This window comes from Sminthopsis crassicaudata, chromosome X, assembly GCF_048593235.1.
Source record: "Sminthopsis crassicaudata isolate SCR6 chromosome X, ASM4859323v1, whole genome shotgun sequence".
Taxonomy (NCBI): Eukaryota; Metazoa; Chordata; class Mammalia; order Dasyuromorphia; family Dasyuridae; genus Sminthopsis; species Sminthopsis crassicaudata.
The window spans coordinates 20,767,908-20,787,560 of NC_133623.1; the positions used below are offsets into that span (position 1 = coordinate 20,767,908).

The 19,653-nt window shown below is 42.8% G+C and overlaps 1 protein-coding gene across 1 annotated transcript in view; it reads right to left on the bottom strand.

Annotated features, from left to right (window-relative positions):
* The window catches only part of DACH2 (dachshund family transcription factor 2), a 433,454-nt gene that overhangs the window by 97,292 nt on the left and 316,509 nt on the right, over positions 1–19,653 (bottom strand). The window contains 2 exon segments of the mRNA XM_074278216.1: positions 6,007–6,179; positions 10,483–10,638. Coding sequence (XP_074134317.1) covers positions 6,007–6,179; positions 10,483–10,638 — 329 coding nt within the window.

Genomic DNA, 19,653 nt, shown 5'->3' on the forward strand with positions numbered 1-19,653 from the left:
TGTGTGAGTGTGTGTGAGAGAGAGAGAGAGAGAGAGAGAGAGAGAGAGAGAGAGAGAGAGAGAGAGAGAGAGAGAGAGAGAGAGATGAGATAGAGTACGTGTGTTTCTATAAATCTGGAATGAATAAAACAGCATATATAAGATTAGGAATGGGAAAATGAGGCTAATTCCAAGAGACAATGGGGGATAGAGTGCTAAGATTACGTCAGGCAGATCTGGATTCAGATTCACCTCCTTCTCCTGAGCCAAGTGACTGAACCGCTCCCATTTGACTTACTTGAACTCTTTAAGGAAACTGCAAAGGAAGAGAAGGTTTGGGGCTCAACAAGCCACAGATTCTTTGCACACTGTCAGACTGTGCTCCTTCTTAAAGCAGAGTTGGGGAAGGCTGTTTTCCTGTATTTACTTTTAGAAAAACTTTGGAGAAAAGTTTGCAATTTGGTCAAAATAAGTAGATGGCAGACCTTGTTTTACAAAAGTGAACTGCAAAGTTGGGGGGGAGGGACCCAGGATCAGGGAAGCATTTACGTTTCTCCCAAGGGGGGTGGTTCCCCCAGACGGGAGCCCCAGAACCCCAGGCCTGTGCAAAGATGGCACGATTCCCCTGCTTGCCCAGGCTTCAGATATTCACCTTCTCCAAATGCTCACTTGTGCGGCGAGAAAGCGAGGGCACTGTGTTCCGTGTTCATCACAATCTGTGAGGAGCATTCAGACAAATACCAATAGACTGGCGCATGACAATAATTACCCATCTCATTTGACTATGCACAGCCGACTGCCTTTCCCCCGATTTTGTTTTGCAAGATCCAGGAAAATAACAAGTAAAAATGCTGAAATGTTTAAGTCTGAGAAATAAAGCAAATACAGATTGTTCTCCTTTAAAGTTAAGAGTTAGAAATCTGAGATTCAGAGAAGCATTGAAGTCCAAGGTTTACCACTTGTCAGCAAACTGACCTAGAGTTTAATCTCTCTGAACCTCAGTTTGTTCACCTATAAAATGGGAGGAGGAAAGGCAAGTAAAGTGTAAGGGTAGAGCTCTTTAAGGATCCTTTCTGCTCCTGGAGCTGCTGCTGCTAAAACTTCCTGATTTGTGTCTGCCTCATCTCTTTGGATATTTATTTGGATTTGGATATTTATAGATTGTATTTTGTTTTAAAGACAAGGTTGTTTGACTTACAGAACCAAAAAGAATGAGTAAAACTGAATAAAGTGGTTTTATCTGGAATCATATGGATCGAGAGTTTCTGCTCATAAACAGAGAGCAGACAAGAAGCACCGAGTAATATTTGTTAAATGAGTAATTGAGAGGAAAGTTTTAATTCTTTGAAAAAATGAACAAGATCCATTTTGCAGACAAAAAAACTGAGGCACAGAAAAATCAATCATCATCATAATAATGAACATTTCTATAATGGTTAAACTTTAGAAGGTGTTTTACACGTGCAAACACGTACATTCATGTGATCTTCACAGTTCTGGGAGTTAGGCAGCTGTGGCAGAAGGGGGGAAGGCTGGACCTATGATTTTCAGGGTCAAGGGAAGAGATTGCCAGTAATGGGGTTGGGCCCTACCTCTTCTAAAAACACAGTTGGGCCCCTGAGAGGTTGAGTAGATGGCCCTGGGTCACCTATCCTGAAATGCAGACTCGTCTCCTTCCCCCCCCAAGCTGCCCTTCTACCTGTGCTACCAGAGGATGCCTCTCCAGAAAGGCCCAGAGCCGGTCGCCATCTGGGGCCGGCTCTTTCCTGCTCGAAGGCTGGCACACCAGGCCATGAGGAGTAAGTGGTGCTAGTGCAGGGACAGCCCAGCCAGATCTCTGCGTCTCATGTGAAGTCCCCGTCGTCTCCCTTTCCTCACGGCGTTCTGAGCATATAGTTAGCTGATCCTCTCAAAACACCGAGTGAACAGAAAAGAGGAGGGCCTCAAGGGACCCTGGGAGTACAAAGTCACTGCTAAAGCAGAGTAGGAGCTACAAGCACTTGGTCGTCATAGATCAGCATCACTGTTGGGCGCTGTTGGTGGCATGCTATTAGAAAGTAGAAAATTATCCAAAAAATAAGATCTGGGATGAAAACAATTACAAAAGGTTTCTGCAAATTCATCCTTTTTGAGTTTTCCCTATACAGAGGCCACAGAAGAGCAATGTTTAGAGATTTCTTGTGAAATGACTTCAGCCCAAGGTGTTACCTGCCAAGTTTCTGAGACAAGAGATTTTTATGGCAGGATTGTAATTCCCTGAAAGTAGGGATTTATAACTGAAATGCTGACGGACTTTCAAGTATAGTGATGCTAGCGGGTGACACTGTAATCACATTAGATTATATTATAGAAGGGAAGGAAGGTTTTGTGGGTCTGGTCATTGTGACTCTGCCTAATTTATAGTAGCCCTGTCAAAAAGAAATCAAATTTCATAGTTATGACATTTCTTTCCAAAGTACTAAATGCTAATTTTGCTGATCGTGCAAATTCCGGCAGGATGCCTTCCGTCTAAATGGCAACCGTGAAAAAGAAGGCATGATGACTTCATTTAAGTAGCTTATAAAACAATTTAGTCATACTAATTTAAGAGGCATTAATAGCACTGGGTAATAGTGACAAGAGTACCGAGTTCAAAATCGGGAAGATTCAAATTCAAGTTAATTTGACATTTGACAGACAACTTCTGACATAACAGCAGCGTAGGAAAGGAGTGCTAAGTGATTACAATGCACCTGGAAGAAAGCATTCTCTACGCTGAGGAAATCAGACCCTTTATCTACCTGAGAAGTTCATGTTTGCTTGAAGGCCAGGCCAGCGAAGCAGAGGTACTGTGATTATTTTTCTAGACTACTGAAAAGAATTGTGAAACTTATAAAAATTGTCATTTTAGGGTGCTAATTTCTGTTAACTGCTGGTTTAAGGGTTTACCTCACGTAGACAGAATTATGACACCTTTCACCAAAAAGCACACCAGAGAAACACAGAAAACATCATGTGGCCCAGTACTAGCATGGAACTTTTGAATTGTGAAGTTCCATGCTTTGGCTTTGTTTTGTAAGCAGCTCTGTGGTTTCATCGGTGTAAAACTCCCCCTGCCAACTCATTTTCGAAGGCTGCTGGTAGTTGTCTGTCTTTCATTCTTGAAGATGGCCATGACATTGGGGAGAGGACACCACTACATGCACATAAACTGGATTTGAGGGAGGGAGGGCTGGACAAGATCACCGACCTTACTTTCCCCTCCGCAGCCATCTGCGTCCAGCTGCCGGACAGAGATCAGGGGAACTGGAGTTGGCCCTGGCTAAACCCACAAGTTCAGAAGCTGGCCTGGTGTGCCTGAGGTGGGACAGGGGCTCTGGGCTCAAATGCTCCGGTGCCAGGTCTCTCTCCTACCCCGCTCCTTCTCGTTCTGTAAGCCTTTGTGCCTTTTCTACATATCATCACCGATGCTACCTAGGCAGACAGTGTGAACTACCTGTGTCCCGCAGAGAGTAAAATCCTTTAATCCTGAAGTCGAAGACAGAACAATTTATCAAGAAAATTCTTCTCATTGTCTGTCACGCTTAACCAAACTCTAAACTGAGGTGTCTGAATGACTCCCTTGGCCTGATGCCAGAAGGGGAAAAAAAAAATCTTTCTGACAATTAAGTGTTGCAGAGTGGAATGGGCTCCCCTCATGGTTCTGTCCTCCTCTTAGGTTCAGGTGGAACTCGATGGCTCCAGAGGTATTCTCTAATGCTTTGATTCTGTGACTCCATGGTCCCCAAAGGAAACTGTAGTATTGAAATAGGACAGGATTTGTTGTTGCTGTTCAGTTACCTAAGTCACGCCTATCTCTCCATGACCCTGTTTTGAGGGTTTTTTTGGGCAGAGACAGTGGAGTGGCTTACCATTGCCTTTTCCAGTTTATTTTACATATGAGGAAACTGAGGAAGATAGGGTGAAGTGATCTTAACCCAAGATCACACAGCTAGGAAGAGTCTGAGGCCAGATTTGAACCCAAGGAGATGAGTCTTCCTGACTCCAGGCCTGGCATTCTATCCCTTGCAGTACCCCCTACTTCTGAGATGATGAGACTGACAATCTTAGTCATAGCTCCTTCTCTATGTCCTCCTAAATTGTCTTTCTGTTAATGATAATTCCAACAGCAAAACTTCGGTCATTTTTTAATTGTCCCTCTTCTCGGGGACTACTTGGTTTTCAAAGTCCTACTGCTTCTGAAATATAGCCCCTTCCCTTCTGGTCCCACCATCCCACTCCTCCCTACATTTCCCAACTCATTCCCTTTTACTTACTCCATGCCCCAGTCAAAGATGACTATTCGGCTTTCTCCAGATGTTCCCCACACATCTCTTCAATGAGTGCCTCTGAGTTTAACATTTTTGTACTAAGCTGCCCTTTCTCTTCTGTCAAATATAATTTCTTTTTGGCTCCCCAGATTTCCTGCCACTTTCCTAATTCACACAACCCTTGGCCAGGATTGCAGTCTATGTCTCAGAAAGTATTTTCGTGGCCCATCTGGCCTTCTGCCTCACCCCATGGAGCAATCACCACTCTAGGCTCTCTCCTACATCAAGCCTCTGCCTGGACTTGCCCAGTGATAGGAATTTACAGAAATAGATCTCCAGTGTCTAATAATTCCTTCAGGATCAAGATTACTATATTACATTTGACCTTGGGTCTTTTCCCCCCCTTTTTTCTAATACTCTGTAAATTCTCTGAGGGCTTGTTTTTGCATCCTGCAAAATGTGCATGTTCTCATCGATTGGAAGAATTGGCCTTCCCCTAGGGACAGCACTCCATGTAACTGTGGGGATTTTCATGACCCTCTAGACCTCTGACTCTTATCTTTTATCAACTAACTGGCAGAAGTGGGAAAAAAGTCTTTAGCTGGCATTTTCAATCATCAACAAGCATTTTGATAAGTCACAGTGATGATACCTTCAATTCTAGCCATCAGAATTTAGGCAGTACACCACCCAGGGAGGTGATAAGGAGAGGAAAGGTCTTCAAGGATGTTCCACAAGAGAATCAGCTAAAGGAAGTGGGCTTCCTTGGACATAGAGGATAAAATCTTCTGAAGGCCATAAGAGAGATGGTAAAGTATTTGAAGGAGCATCCTGTAGAACAGGGGATTGAACTTATTTCACAAGATAAGAAGGGGGTGCTGCAGCGGATAGAATACTGGATGTAGACTCAAGAATATTCATCTTCTGGAGTTGAGATCCAGCCTCAAAACACTTACTAGCTGTGTGACACCCCCCCCCCCGGCACATCACTTCACCCACTTTGCCTCAGTTTCTTTGACTGTCAAATAAGAATGATGATTAGTTGTTGTGAGGGTCAAAAGAGGTCATTACAAAAGTACTCAGCACAGTATCTGGCATAAAAGAAGAATTACAATGATGTTTATGGCTTTTCTCTCTTCTTTTCCTTTCCCCCAGAGTACAGAATGAATGCAATGAGGGAAAGAGGCAGATTTCAACTGGAAGTAAGGAAAAAACTTCCTAAGCGCTAGGGGTGTCCTAAAATGGAAAGGGCTGCCTCAGAAGGCTGAGAATTCAGCCGTGCTGGGGGTCTTCAGACAAAAGCTACATGGAGCAGTTTTATTGTCGAAGAGATTCTCAGCCAAGTGAAGGTTAGATTAACTGATTTCTGATGCACCTTCTGCATCTGAAAGTCTACAACTCAGACTGGTTTTCCTGTATGAAGATAATGCCGTGGCCTCATCACATACTTTGAGTTTTCCCCAAAATGTGCATAAATTTCCCCTAATCCATCTCTCCTCTCTCATCTAGCTAGCCCTGCAGTCAAAATTAAGAATATGGTCTCTGGCAACTGAATATAGGCTCACCAGGAATCACCTGACATTCTGAGCAGCACCATGTTCTAACTGAGTGAACGAGTGAAATGACACACTTCACATGTCCACTTTCCTTTTGAGTTCCTGACCCTGACTAATGTGTATCTATTCCTTTCATGTGATTTCCCCCAGCATCATGTTCCAGTTTCATTGTTGCTTTTTACCTTAATGACAGAAGCCTCTGCCCTGGTGAGTGGGCTATGCATCTGGGCTGCTGCAGCCATGTTGGCAATAGTATTGAGTTGATTCATCTGGTTCATTGCCAAGGCAACTGATGCAGGAGGCAAGGTGACAGGCAGCAGTGGATGAGGCATCATCATGAATGGCAGGTCCAGTCCTAAAAGAGAAAGGGCGGCAATTTAAAAAGTGTTATCCGTCTCATCACATCCAGAATGTTTATAATAGGGGTTGAGGTCCCTTTAAGATTCCTTTCTGATTTCCCAACCCCCATGGCTGAATATCTGGGCCCAGGCCCAGCCCCCACCGCATCTCAGCTGGCTTGGGTTTTCTCAGCCCCCACAAACAGTTTCTTCCTTATCTGAAAAGCCCGCCAAGAACTTGGCACCGCCTGCAATCTCCTTTTAGGTATAAGAGAGCCAAGCTGGAGCTCTCTCTTGGCAGGAGCCCTTCCCCCAAACACGGTATCCTTCTGACCATGTAAGGGTTCCTGCCCGCCCAGCGGTCACCTCTGGCCCTGGCGTCTTTCTAACTGAACTTTACTTCCAAATTCCTACAATAAACCTTGTATTTATCAATCTAGGTTTTCGGGCTTGTAAATTCATTTACAGGGGACACTGTGCCTCATGGGATTATCTTACAGTCTTTGCGCCGACCAATGGGGTTCCCCCTTTCCTTTCTCTCATTATTTCTACAGACTCCTAAAAAAAGTTGAAACTGTATTCATTTCTTTCTCTTGTAGCTAGACTACAGTCCCTCGAATCACTGCTGCAACTCACGAACTATCACATTGTTTCACAAGAAAAAAATAGTCTCTGTTTCTTTTCCTTTAAAAAAAAAATTGATACCTCTTCTTGCCCAACAAAGAAAATCTACCTAAAATGCAAACTTAGTTTAGCCCCTGAAGGAAAGGAGGTTATCTCACATTAAACAAATGAGCTCCAGTCCTACAGATCTTAACAGTGCCCTGGGTGACTGTTGTCACCTTTGTTTATGTGAAACCTAAGAGCTAGGACGCCTTGCTTAAAGCTTAAGAGTCAGTTAAAGCCCATGCAACATTACTGAATTTGGTTACAAACCTGTGGGAATGGGCGCTTTGACCTTGAACTCTAACAGGACTAATGAGAAAAGTTATTGCACCTCACGGCTCAAAAGGACATATGAAAATGTCAGGGGGCAAACGCAAGATGCTTTTAATCATCCGGCTCTGGCCCTCTGACCGAGGCAACTAAGCACTCAGTGGCAAGAGCTCATGTGTCCATCTGGTGAAAGGTTCGACTCTTACTTTCTAGACAGTGGCAACTGCTCTTCTATATATAGTTCAACAGAATGTTTCCCAGATAGTGATAACTTCTTTTCAGTTTTGGTCACAGACATCCTCAAGAAAAGTAAATAGCTCAAATGCACAAGTAGCTCATCCCTCTTCACTTTCTGAGTTAAAACTTCTTGAGGAGAGGCTCAGAAAAAGCTTAACTTCACATTTTTGAAGAGGGAAAGCCCAAACTGAAAATCCTTAAAGGAGAAAACCTCCTTCAACTCTGCCTCAGGGAGGGGAGTCCACCCCAAGCCACAAACAGCTGGGTGGGGCCGACTCAGCCCTGAAACCCACTGAATTCAATTCAAATTCTAGCCAACCTGGGACTCCACCCACAAGCCCCCTTCAGCCCCCTATTATAAAAGAGCCAAACTAAAACCCTCTCTTTGTAAAAGGTCTAAACATGCCAGCACCATGCCTGGCACCCCGCGGACTCTCTACCCCCTGGAATGTTTCCAGTGTCGTCCTCTCTTTATCCTCACCTATTTTCTTAGACTTTAGCCTTACTTCCAATCCCCATAATAAACCTCTTTAATCAATCTAGGTTTCCGGGTCTGTAAATTCCTTTACAGAGAACTGCTTGTGCTGCCACTAGACCTCATTTTCATTTGGGTATTCCAAATTTAAACTTCATCATTTTGAGATGGCAAAATACTCGATACAAGTAAGTCAGGGCATTTTCAATTGTACTTTAAATCTCTGCCTCTCAATTCATTGCAGTGCTGTGAATGGCAGTTTGATCTGGTTCAGGAAAAAGCAGAAATCTTTTGTCGCGCCCCTACAAGTATTTTGTCCCAAAGTCTTTTAGCAACAGCTCTGCTTTACAGAGTGAATTTATGTGGGCTCCACTCCACTGTTCCTGTGACAATCTCCCATCCCTTACCCTCTCTCACTTCACACATCCTAACACTAGAGACCACGAACTACTGTCGATAGGAAATCTCCCTTCATATATTCAATTACACAGCATCTGGTGGCTAGGGTAGGGAAGGCAGGGTCCATTTTGTTTCGGCTCCCTGCTCGAGCTCAGAGATTTAAAACCCTCAGATACAAAAGGTTGAGGGATGGGGTGAGGGAGAAACTCCGCAATGCTACCTTACCGAGATTCCAGACGTACTAGTTATCATACGTCAGAGCTGTGGCGGTCTTAACTGAATGAAGGACAGTCGCTAGTGTCTCTAGGAAAGATGGTCTTGAAACATACCATTGTCAAAAGGGCACAAGGATCAAAGCAGACCTGGAAAGCTAGAATCTGTACAGCCCTCAGAAAAGTAACCTTCTACCTATTTCCTGTGACACCGTGTCCCCAAGGCAAATGACTGCACTGGAAAGCATGAGAGACTTTTTTAATTTGCCCCTTAAAAGATTTGAAGATAGTGAGTTTTGAGTGAATGGCAATCTATGAGACCCAACTTATCAGCTAGGAAGCATTTCTTCTGTGATAAATAAATCATCAAAGAAGTCTCAACATTGAGCTTTTTCTGTTACCACAATGAATCACAAAGGCCTTTCTTTATTTAAAAATAAATAAATAAATAAAAAAGCTAAAAGTTCGCCTGACTTTCGCCTCAAACACTACTGACATAATCTGACATTTTCATACTTTCATCAGCATATAGCGTGTGCTGCTCTAATAGCCTGCTGTCCAACATAAATGAAGTTAAGCATTGATTATCCTTCTCCTTCCCCTTCAACTCACACTCAACCTAAGGACAACTTTCAGATGATAAATGGAAATTTCCTACATGGTGACATCATTTGCTAGCAAACTCGTATATCGTTCAGCTGTTCACGCTGGTCACAAGTTGATCAATAACAGCACAGATACAAACATGGAGGGAAATCCAGTCCCTCTTTACATCAAACACCATGAGCATTTCCTGTCCGACACATCAACAAGCCTTTGTTTGCTCTATATGCCTCTCTTACCAGCCTAATCATCTTTCCTCACCCTCCATAGAGTGTCAACATCACCCAGACACCATCTGGCCACCTCCAATCGGATGCCTACTGAAAGTTCAATTGACATGCAAACTAAATGCAAACTACAAACAGAACTGAACAGCACATCACCAATTTTAAGATCTAATTCATCAATCGTTCCCAAAGACCATGCAGCAGGGTATAAAAGGTACACGTGCAAATTCGGTGCCAACATGCCCAGCCCATAATAATTGATAATGTCCAACACCTCCAAGTGACCTTGGATAGCAAGGCAACAATGAACTCCCACACATACCCCTCATGCAAAGTAGATGTAAATTTGGAATTCTGTCCCAGCCTGAAAACATTTAACCAAGAACCATCAACAGTACATATCACTCCAGCAATCTGTTTCATTTAGCTATATGCCAGAAATGTTCCGAAGCCTTGAGAATATGGGCAAGAGCACAAATCCTCATTGTTGAAATCAACCAGGAGTATCAGCACTCTCCTACCTCCAACTTCAGGGTCATTCCACGGACCCCAGGGAAGAATTCATTTCTTAACGTTTGCTAGCACTTGGGGTCACCTCTGTGCCCGACCATAGTTTTGCCGTATGTTCCCTGAGATCTGACATGCTGACACAGCTTAACATTAAATATTCCTCGGTTACCTGTCAATTTAAGTGCTCCGTGAGAGAAGCCTAAGTGTCAAAGCAGAAAGAAGGCTCTCATCTGGGGGGGGGGGGTTCTGATTAGCTACCAAAATGTCATTGTAAGAAGGCAGCACAGCAAAGTTGGAGCCGGCTGTGAAGAGTCTAAAATCACCTCGAGCTGGGCTAATAAATCTTTGTAGGATCCTAGACCGTTCTGGAAGGCTAGTGAAGTCTACAGGTCCCCTCAGAATCAAGTTTTTAAATCTATAAAGTAAAATACTAATGATTAGATGGGAAGCCAATTATACAAAGACACGAGCCTCCAGATTAAGACTCCTGGTCTAAAATTTGAATCCCTCAATTGTGTTACCAGACCACTCTCTGTATTCCATCCCATGACCTCATTAAAAAAGGTCCCGCTTACCAAAGAATTCAAGATCTTAAATTTCTCACTGAAAAGAAAGATGGTACTATTGCCCAACCAATTTGTCCAGTAAATTGAGGTGGGGTAGGGGGAGAGAGAACAGAGCCTCCCTCTTCCCCCTCTTTTAAAAAGGACAATATACATACTGTTAGTCAGCAGATGATTTTGCTGGAGAGGATTGAGTGCATGGGCACTTCCCAGGCTGGCCTGGCCTGGCAGTGTGGTGTGGCTCACACTAGGCTGGGATCCAGGAGTCATAGGAGACTGCATCTTTTCCTTGTCCCAGGAGGATTCACTTCCACCTGAAAAACAGCGTATGAGAGAATTGAATACAGCAGTGATCCCCGCAGAAGCCTTCTGGTGCACATTTGCAGCAATGAACGATGAATTCACTATCGACTTGTGGAAGTCGATTGGATCATGGAGCTTTCAAGAGCAGCCAATGATCCTTGGATAGGAGCTACCCCTGGGAACATGGAAGCATCATGCTGTAAGCAAGGGCCCTTCTCTAACAGCTGGTCGATCCAGATCTGTCACAGCAATAAATTGATTGGAGGGCACGGGAGGAAATAGTACAACAAATGCCCACCATATTTTTTGAGTAGTTTCCTAAGGAGTAGTAGAGGAGTACGCTCAGGGTACAGAGACAAATTAAAAAGACCTTGACGTCAAAGCTAAATGGACGGTACAAAAGAGGAAGGTCCAGCCCTTTGCAGTTCCCAGGAGAAGCATTGATGAAGGCAATCTCTTCATCATCCCAGTTCTAGTTAAACATCTCTCTCTGACTACCATGAAAAGGTGGGCTCCACTCTGATTTTCCCCTTGCCTTTGATCACCAATACGAAAAGCAAAGTAAAGTACATGTGGCTACACAATCTCCTGTATCCTCATTATGGCTTCCGATGACATGGCCCTTCAGGCATTACTTAGAATTCTCTGTGTGAAATTCAACATAAGGATTTTAAATTAAATCTGTGGGGCAACAAAGGCAGCAGTAACCAAGAAACCTTTCTAGGCTATCCATTTGTAACAAATGTTTAAACCAAGTAGAGCTGCAGACTGAACTCTGCAGAACAGACGTTGAGGGCCAATCGTCACAGGCTACTTTCTTGAGCCACTCCAATCCCGAGGGCCAGGACAAGCATCTCTTATTAGTGGATTTGCCTGAATTAATAGCTTCTTCATCTGGAACCTTGCAGCCTAACTCTTATCTGCTTGTAACATGGGAGCAATAGTCATGGGACCTTATTTCTTTGGGGATTTGCAAAAAAGAACTCTTTTCTTTTTGAGTGCCAGGGAAAGGTCTCAAGATCTTCCTTAAAACCTCCTTCCAAACTTAAGAAACTACTTAAGCAGAACAATTGCTGGTATCCCTGTCCTGTTCTGCTTTAATCTTCATTTTGTGTGTCACTTCCCTGAGATACTAGGAGTCTTCTAGTAAAGTTTATGCTATCAATCCTGTCTGGGAGGGATCATCTAGCAAGCTAAAGCTAGTCATTCAAGTAAGTTTTACCAAAAGGCAATCTACTGCACTTATGGGTGAACTGGGAACTAGAAAATTTGGTTTGAAGTGGATGAAGTCCACTTTAAGGCCAGAAGTCTTTCCCACATTGTGGTTCCGATTAAAATCCATCATTAGTTGGGAATGCTGTTTGAGATGAGCCTCTGTTCTTCGAAAGGAAGCATTTTTCCTTTTTTCTCCAGACGTTTATTGTAGCGACATCATTGCTTAAGAGCGGGGAGAAAATTTCGGGTTGGCACATTGACATAATTTAGCATTCACAAATTTGAGATTCTAATTAGAATCAATAAGAGGGAGTCTCATGCAATGGAGAGAGGTGGAGGGGGGAAGCTTTATCCTCATAAAAGGAGAAGGAAAGCAAGCACACTGTAAACCTGAGAAGTCCTTAGGCTAAGACTTGGCCAATAAATGTGACTATTCCTGGAAAATGCCCAACTGTTAAAGATCCCGGTCTCCAGTCCCCAGCAGAAAAGGAATCCCTCCCTCAATTTAGCCCTGGCTGCAAGCTATGGATTTCTTTACTATTACAGAACCCTCATTTATAAAATGATGAGCAACACAGAAAGCTCTGGTGAAATGATACTAAATGATATAATACAGTATTGCCATAGCCGTACCACAACAGCATCAAGATTAGAAACTGACTCTGTTATGACAAGTTCTAAGTAACAGGCAGCTTCCCTACAATGCACTGTGCTAGAGAGCCGGGAGGATGGAGAATGGCCAGGCCGGAAGGCCGTTCCTAAACAGCTAGAACTGGGTCCTGTTATTTGTTTTTGCCTCCTTGCTGACGATAACTGCCTTTCCACACAGAAGCACAGTGATAATGAGATACTGGAGGAAGGCCAAAGGGGCTGACAAAACGTTGCCTGAGGTCAGATGAGCACTCAGTCTGTTTAGAGAAGACAGAGCCTATTTCCGAATGCTTCCAAATCAGTTATTACTCAGTACTTCTACCCTGTGTTACCACTAGAGACTGAGGGATTCCCATTTTCTGGAGGCAGAAACTGAGATAAAAAGTTTAATTGTGTCCTAGGCTTTCACAGCAAGTGCAGAGAAAATCCTAAAATTAGCCCCCATCCTCTCAGGCCTGATCCTATGCTTCCCCCACCCCAAAACTGGGGAGAAATTAAGTGAAACAAACTGTGTTAGTTTAACTGTGGAAAGAGCCTTGCAAAGTGAAATAAGTCCAAAACACCATAGGTTTTTTTCTTCCTTTTAAATTTCTTTTTTGGGGGGAGGTAGGAGCCAGCTCTGCATATGGTGTTAGGTGACTAGCCCAGGATCACACAGCTAGAAGTGTAGGTCTTTTATTAGAAGGATTTGAGTTTCTCCTCTGAGCCCTAAGGGTGGGTGGTCTGTTTAAGGGCAATCCTAACAAGTGATTTAGCAGGAAATGCACAGATAAGCCAAAAGGGTCAATTTCTTTGTCATCCGCATTCTGAAAATCCTAAATAGCAACTGCTAAGAATAAAGGCAAATAAATGTTAAAGATTCATTTTAAAGGCAAAAATTTAAAGTTCTGAAGCAGCAACTCTCTCATGGTAAGAATGAGATCGGGAGAATGACTCTCTTTTACTATCAGTTCCAATGTCTCCTTTCACAGGACCGTGACTAACCCCCCCCCCAATAATCCCAAGGCTGCCCCTCTCAATCCTCATCACTTGCCTATACTACTATATTAGACTTCTACCAGGTCTCCTTTCTTCCAGCCTCTAGGCTCCATCCCTCACAGATTAGTCTAATTGATCACCTTAAAGCAAATGCATAAGCAGACCACTCCCCCCCCCCCCACAAGAAGCCTTAAGGCTTGCTGTTGGCTCTTGGAGGAAATAGGAAGTCCCCAGGCCTGTTGGCTTTTTGCAGTGTGGCTCCAGCCCGCTTGTCTAGACCGAGCACCCAATGATCCAGCCAAAGAGGTCCAGGAGCTGTTCCATATGCATGGTACTGCACCTCCCCATGCCTGAATCCCACCCCTGGGGAATCTGTAGCTTCCTTCAAGGTTCCGCTCAAGGGGCCCCTCCTATATGAGGCCTGTCTTCATCATTGCAAATAGTAGTGCCCCCCCCCACCCCCAATCTGGAAGTTACATATGGCTTTATCCAAAGAGAATGGAATCCATTCCCAGAGGCCAGGGACTTTTTTTTTTTTTTTTTTTAATCATTGACTGCATCTAGTGCAAAGTCCTCAAAGTTTAGTAAAGGTTTGATGAACCTAAGGGAAAGAAGGTAATACTTAAGAGTTATTTGTATAAATTCTCTCCTTACACATAATTATCTTAGTGTTTAAAAATAATTTCCAGAGGACATCAAAGTAATCATATGGGGGAGGCATGCACTTCCCTACATGAGGATGGACCACAGAGCCACACCGGCATAAATGGTTCTAGTGGACCAAAGATTTTACTTAAATAAAGCTCTTGTGGTCTACTGAAGCAAGAGGAAGTAAATTTGAGCTTTCCCAAAGATGTTAAAATGGGCTGACTCCACGAGCTGCTATGGATATTTCTCTCATCATCAGCCAGGGTCATCAGTGAGATTTATCCTATCTGCCTGACCATTGTCAAAACCCTCTAAAGTGGCCAAGTGATAATCAGCAAGTGAGACACAAACCTACCTTCAAAGGGCAAACAAGGATTGATATCATCATTCGATATTGTAGTTACTCCAATGACTTGTATGACACGCCTTCCTGCACAGCATACCATGTGATAGCCCAAGACCACCTTAGATTGGCATAGAAATCTGTACTTTGCCAAATATTCCCACCCCGTTTTCTCAGTTAATATCCACAACAACCCAATAAGCTTGATAGGCCAGGATTTTCTTATAAACTCCTTAGCTAATTAAGAACCTGAGGCCTAGATATGAACCATTTGTCTAAAGTAAAACCAACCAACCAACCAAACAAAAACCCAGTAATAGAAGCTATATATCCTGACCCTTGGCTTACAGCTTGCTGGAGTACGCTGAGAGGAAACATGGTACTGTGCATGGGAGTCTCTGCCACATACTGTTTAACCCTAGGCAAGTTATTTTTCCATGCCTCAGGCATCTCTCAGAGGTTGTGAGTGATAGACTAATTACAAATGTACATGAGGAAGGAATTTCTGTAGCTCACTAAACTAATGACGCCCTAAGTCTAGATCCCATTTTTCCCACCCTCCAAAACCCCAAACCAAACTGGCTTCTGAAGATACTGCCCTGAACAAGACACTGACCTTAACAACTGACCTGCTTTACAACATGCAATGCTGTAAATACAGTTAGACTGTAATTTGTAGATATTAAATGGCTCACTCTGAGGTCATACTTTTAGAGCACTACTAATTGTCAGCTCTAAGAGCTGGCAAATTACATTTGAAATTTTATCAGACTCCACTTCTTGGGTTTCATGCTTGAAAAGCAGAATTTTCCAAAATATCAAGTGTACCTTTCCAACATTTGGATGGAAATTCCTGCTTCTGGCTTCTCCTGAATCACCCTAATGTGCTTTCCCCCAAGATGGTCTTGCTCATTTCCCAGATCTTCAGTACTTCCTTTTTGCTCTATGTTCTTTTTAATCCTCTTCCTCCCTTCCCATCCCCCATAGTCAGTCAACAGTGATTTATTGAGGCAGCTCATAACCCCACAGTTTGTGTTCAGACTCCCCTAAAAGTGGGGGGTCAAGATGCAGGCTAGAGGTAGTGAACACTTAGGATTATTTCCTCAAAGCCTCAAAAGTAGACTTGACTAGAACAAAACCAGAGGTCTTACAGGAAGAGACTAAGCTTATTAAAGGCTCCTTTGGTATGAGGATCAAACACAGGGAGCTCTCCAAGCTGCCAGAAGTTTAGAAATTAGCTTCTTATTTTTTTCTCTCCTTGGCCAGGAAGGCTACCTAGAGAGGAAAATATAGGCTAGAGAGACCCATCATGCCTCAATCTAGAGGACGCTGACAAAATGTTGGTGGGATCGAGGCAGGAGTGCCAAGGTGCTTAAGTGGAGCATATTGTACAAGAAAGGCCTGGAATCTGAGGGCTCTAAGACGAACTGGAAGATCTTCATGAAATTGATGAGCCTCCATGGGCCTCAGCTTCCACTTCCTTTCAGTGAATGAGTAGATTAGCCTGGAGAATCCTCAGGTCTCCTCTAGCTCTAAAGTTATGAAGCACAGAGTCTTCTCTGGACAAAATAGGAGGACTGACCCCAAGTGGTCCACACCAAGGAAACTACTACAAATGGCTAGATGGCCCAACTGAAAGGTCTCTCATTAAGTGATTTTCAGATGCCATACTTTCTATTGTCCCTCAAATATCAAGTAATCCACCTACCTCAGTCCCATGACCACTGAAGAGAACAAAACCTCATTTGATTTCCTCCACAGAAACCCACTGTCAATGTCTGTACTGGCCCCTTAACGCTATTGAATGAGTCTATTTAATGGGGGTTGCTTTTCAGAGAGAAAGACTAAATATAACCTTAATCAGTTAGACAATCTGTTGCTTCCTTTCTGGAAGAGCTTATATAAAAACGATGTAATACAAATTTTGTCTGTAGGAGAACTTTTTTGTTTTCAGCAATGTAACTTATGGTACCAAATAGGGAAAGGAAGAGCTAAGAATCACTATCTTCACCATGAAAGGGTGTGTGCACCGTACATGCGCATGCGTATACCTGTAGCATATTGTTCTCAAAGTAAGTCACTACTGCCAGTTAGGTCTGAGATTCTGATCTGGAGAGCTCAAACACTGGGTTTGCTGGGCTACTTCCAAACCCCTGATAAAGCAGCTCAGCAGATGTAATTACCGCTTGTCCTTGCCAAGGTTTTGAAATGTGCCCATTAAGTTGGCAATTCCCAATCTGTCTATCAGTCAGTCATACTTAAAAAATATGTCTGTCACAACTTAGGTTAAGTAATCTAGTGATAATTATACAATAAAATTCCAGTGAATGCCCAAACCTATGGTCACTACTTTGTTCAACCTCTAAAGTAGTTAGTCACTAAGTCCAAGATGATTTTAGAACAGATGTGCAAAAGATGCTTAGGGCATCTGGGAATGTTTCACACCTACTATCTAGATGAAGAGAATGCACAGTAGGCAGAAGAAGAACATTTAAAACCCAGCTGTATTCCAGGCAGAGGGCAGGATAAAGGCCACGGGGAACCACAACTTCTCTTAGTTCAATTAAGCATAAGAGGAAATAGAAGCAGATGACCTGATGGTGTTTTTTCTCTCCATCAAGAATGAAATAGAGGTAGCAACGACAAAAAATGACCTTTGTCCCAACTTCTAATTCTAGGGGATCATGGGGTCACACTGGAAGCCTGGACTGACAAAAGGAGGAGATCATTTTGACAGTTTGCAGGGTAATTATTAATGGCTTTCTTACAATTTGAGAATTTAAAAGAACAGGATATACAAGAAAAAATAATAATAGGAAATAAAGTTAGGCCAAACACAAAAGGAAGGTTCTGAAGAGGAATGGTGAAAGGAGTAAGGAGGTTTATAGAATCTGAGTAGAGAACTTGCATTTGGTCCACTTAAAAAAAAAAAAAAAAGAATATGCAAATAAGACAAATGTCATCTAACCCGAAGCCCAAAATGTATGGAAGGAAGGACAGTAGGGAAAATGAGAAAATGATGATCAAAGCTGAACTGAAGGGGGAGAGGATCTTGAAAGGAAGTCAAATAACAGTTTTAAAACAAACAAAAAAAGTATGGCAAAACATATTTTAAAACCAGTTTCAAACCACCCATCTCTGAAATTAAAACTGGAAAAGACAAAGGAGAGCAAAATCTGGACTCAGAAAAATATGGTAATCATGCCTTTGACAAGACAAAATGTATGGATTTTAAAGGAAGCCTATTTTTCCCAAAATTCATATCCATAGTTGAGATGTGGATGAGTTACCAACATCTATTACAAGTGCTCTAGTATCTAAGCTTTCTCAATTTCTAATGTGTTTCACATTAAACTAAGGACTTAAAGTAAAGAAAATGTATCTGAGATGAGGCTATGAAAATTCTTTAAGCCCAAGGAATATCTGCATCAGGGCACCAACTGGAAATTTTTTTCCAGTAGCATTCCATTCGCTTTTGAAGAACAGAGATATCTACATTTCTTGGTGAATAGGAACTATATCTTTTGATTAGTGGTCTTCTTTTAGGGGGTGTGTGTGTGTGTGTGTGTGTGTGTGTGTGTGTGTGTGTGTAAAACATCAGTAAGAACCAAGGTTTCAGAAAACGATTACAGATGTGACAAAATAGGATGATCTAAGCACTTGAATCAGAGGCCTGGGAGAGATGGGCTAAAGAAACCCTTATACATTGAAAAAGGAATATGATGAAAGTTGACTCTGATGTGCCATCTCTTTACTTGATTGTACAGGGATCATTCATAGGCATCTTAGCTCTCCTACTAGGCTGTGAGAAACCTCCCTGAAGAAAGGAACTCTTACATACCTTCTTCACTTTTGACCATAAAAGAGATAGTAAATAGAAGTCTACAGATGTGAATGATTTCCTTAAAAACAAGTATAATTGAGATGTGTGGTACATCTGTGAAGTAGTACCATTAAGAAAAAGGAGGAAAAGAAAAACCAACATCTCACCACTAGTGAGGTGCTCTGAAAGTAAACAGTTGCAATTCCCTGAGCACATTGGGATTATGTCTACATGCCCAAAGATGACACCTGATAAAAATCCATTAAATATTGTTACCTTTCTTTTCCCCACCAACATTGCCTAAGAAGTTATAAAAATCAAATTAGTTACAAAAGTGTGATTCATGCTAACTGGTTGCTTTTGACATCTCTTCATGTAGTACATAGTATAGAATGGCCAAATGATCCTCTCTAAAATCATCCAAATTTATCACCAACCTAGATAAAAACAAGTTTTTTGCTAGAGCTCCAAGATGACATTCTCATGGTACATGAAGAATTCAGAGGTTGGGGGGAAGCATCTCAAAATGAGAATCTTTGACCCATGCTTAACTATGATTTTGTTGTTTTCTGTACCATTTGATATGAGGGCCAAGAAAATAACGCCCCTAATCCTGTGTGGTGTCCCTTTCTGTTTCTGCAGTATTCTTGGGAAAGTCAAAGAAAAAGGGGGAAATGAATGTCAGAATCACTGTTGGGGGGGTTCAGGTGCCTACTACTCATCATTTCTGGGCATAAAAAGACAAATTTTCAAAAGGAGAAGAAGGAAGGGAAGAAGGGAGGAAGGGAGGAAGGGAGGAAGGGAGGAAGGGAGGGAGGAAGGGAGGAAGGGAGGGAGGAAGGGAGGAAGGGAGGGAGGAAGGAAGGGAGGGAGGAAGGGAGGGAGGAAGGGAGGGAGGGAGGGAGGAAGGGAGGGAGGGAGGGAGGAAGGGAGGAAGAGAGATTTATCATGTGCCCAGTGAGGCATGTGCCTATGTTTGTGGGTAGGAGTGGGAAGGAATAACAGCTCGCAGTTTGGGAAATGGTCCAGGTAGAAGGGAAGCTGTGGGCTGAGTTTTGAAGGAAAAAGGGAATTCCAAGAAGCTGGGACCAAGTCATAGAGATGGGAAATGGAGTGTTCCATATGGAGAAACCTAAGAAGGGGACACAGAGTGGCCCCCCAAAGGGCATAAAGAGGACTTAAGTGTCACGAGGCTGTAAAGGAATGCTGGGAACAATATGGGAGAGGCTCCAAAATGTGAAAGAGAGAGGTTTGTATTTAATCCTAAAGGCAATACAGAAATAGTGAAATTTTTGGAGCAGGAGAGTGACAGGAGGGAATCTTGACCTAGATTTGGAGATCTGAGAGTCACTTGAATAAAGGTTCTCA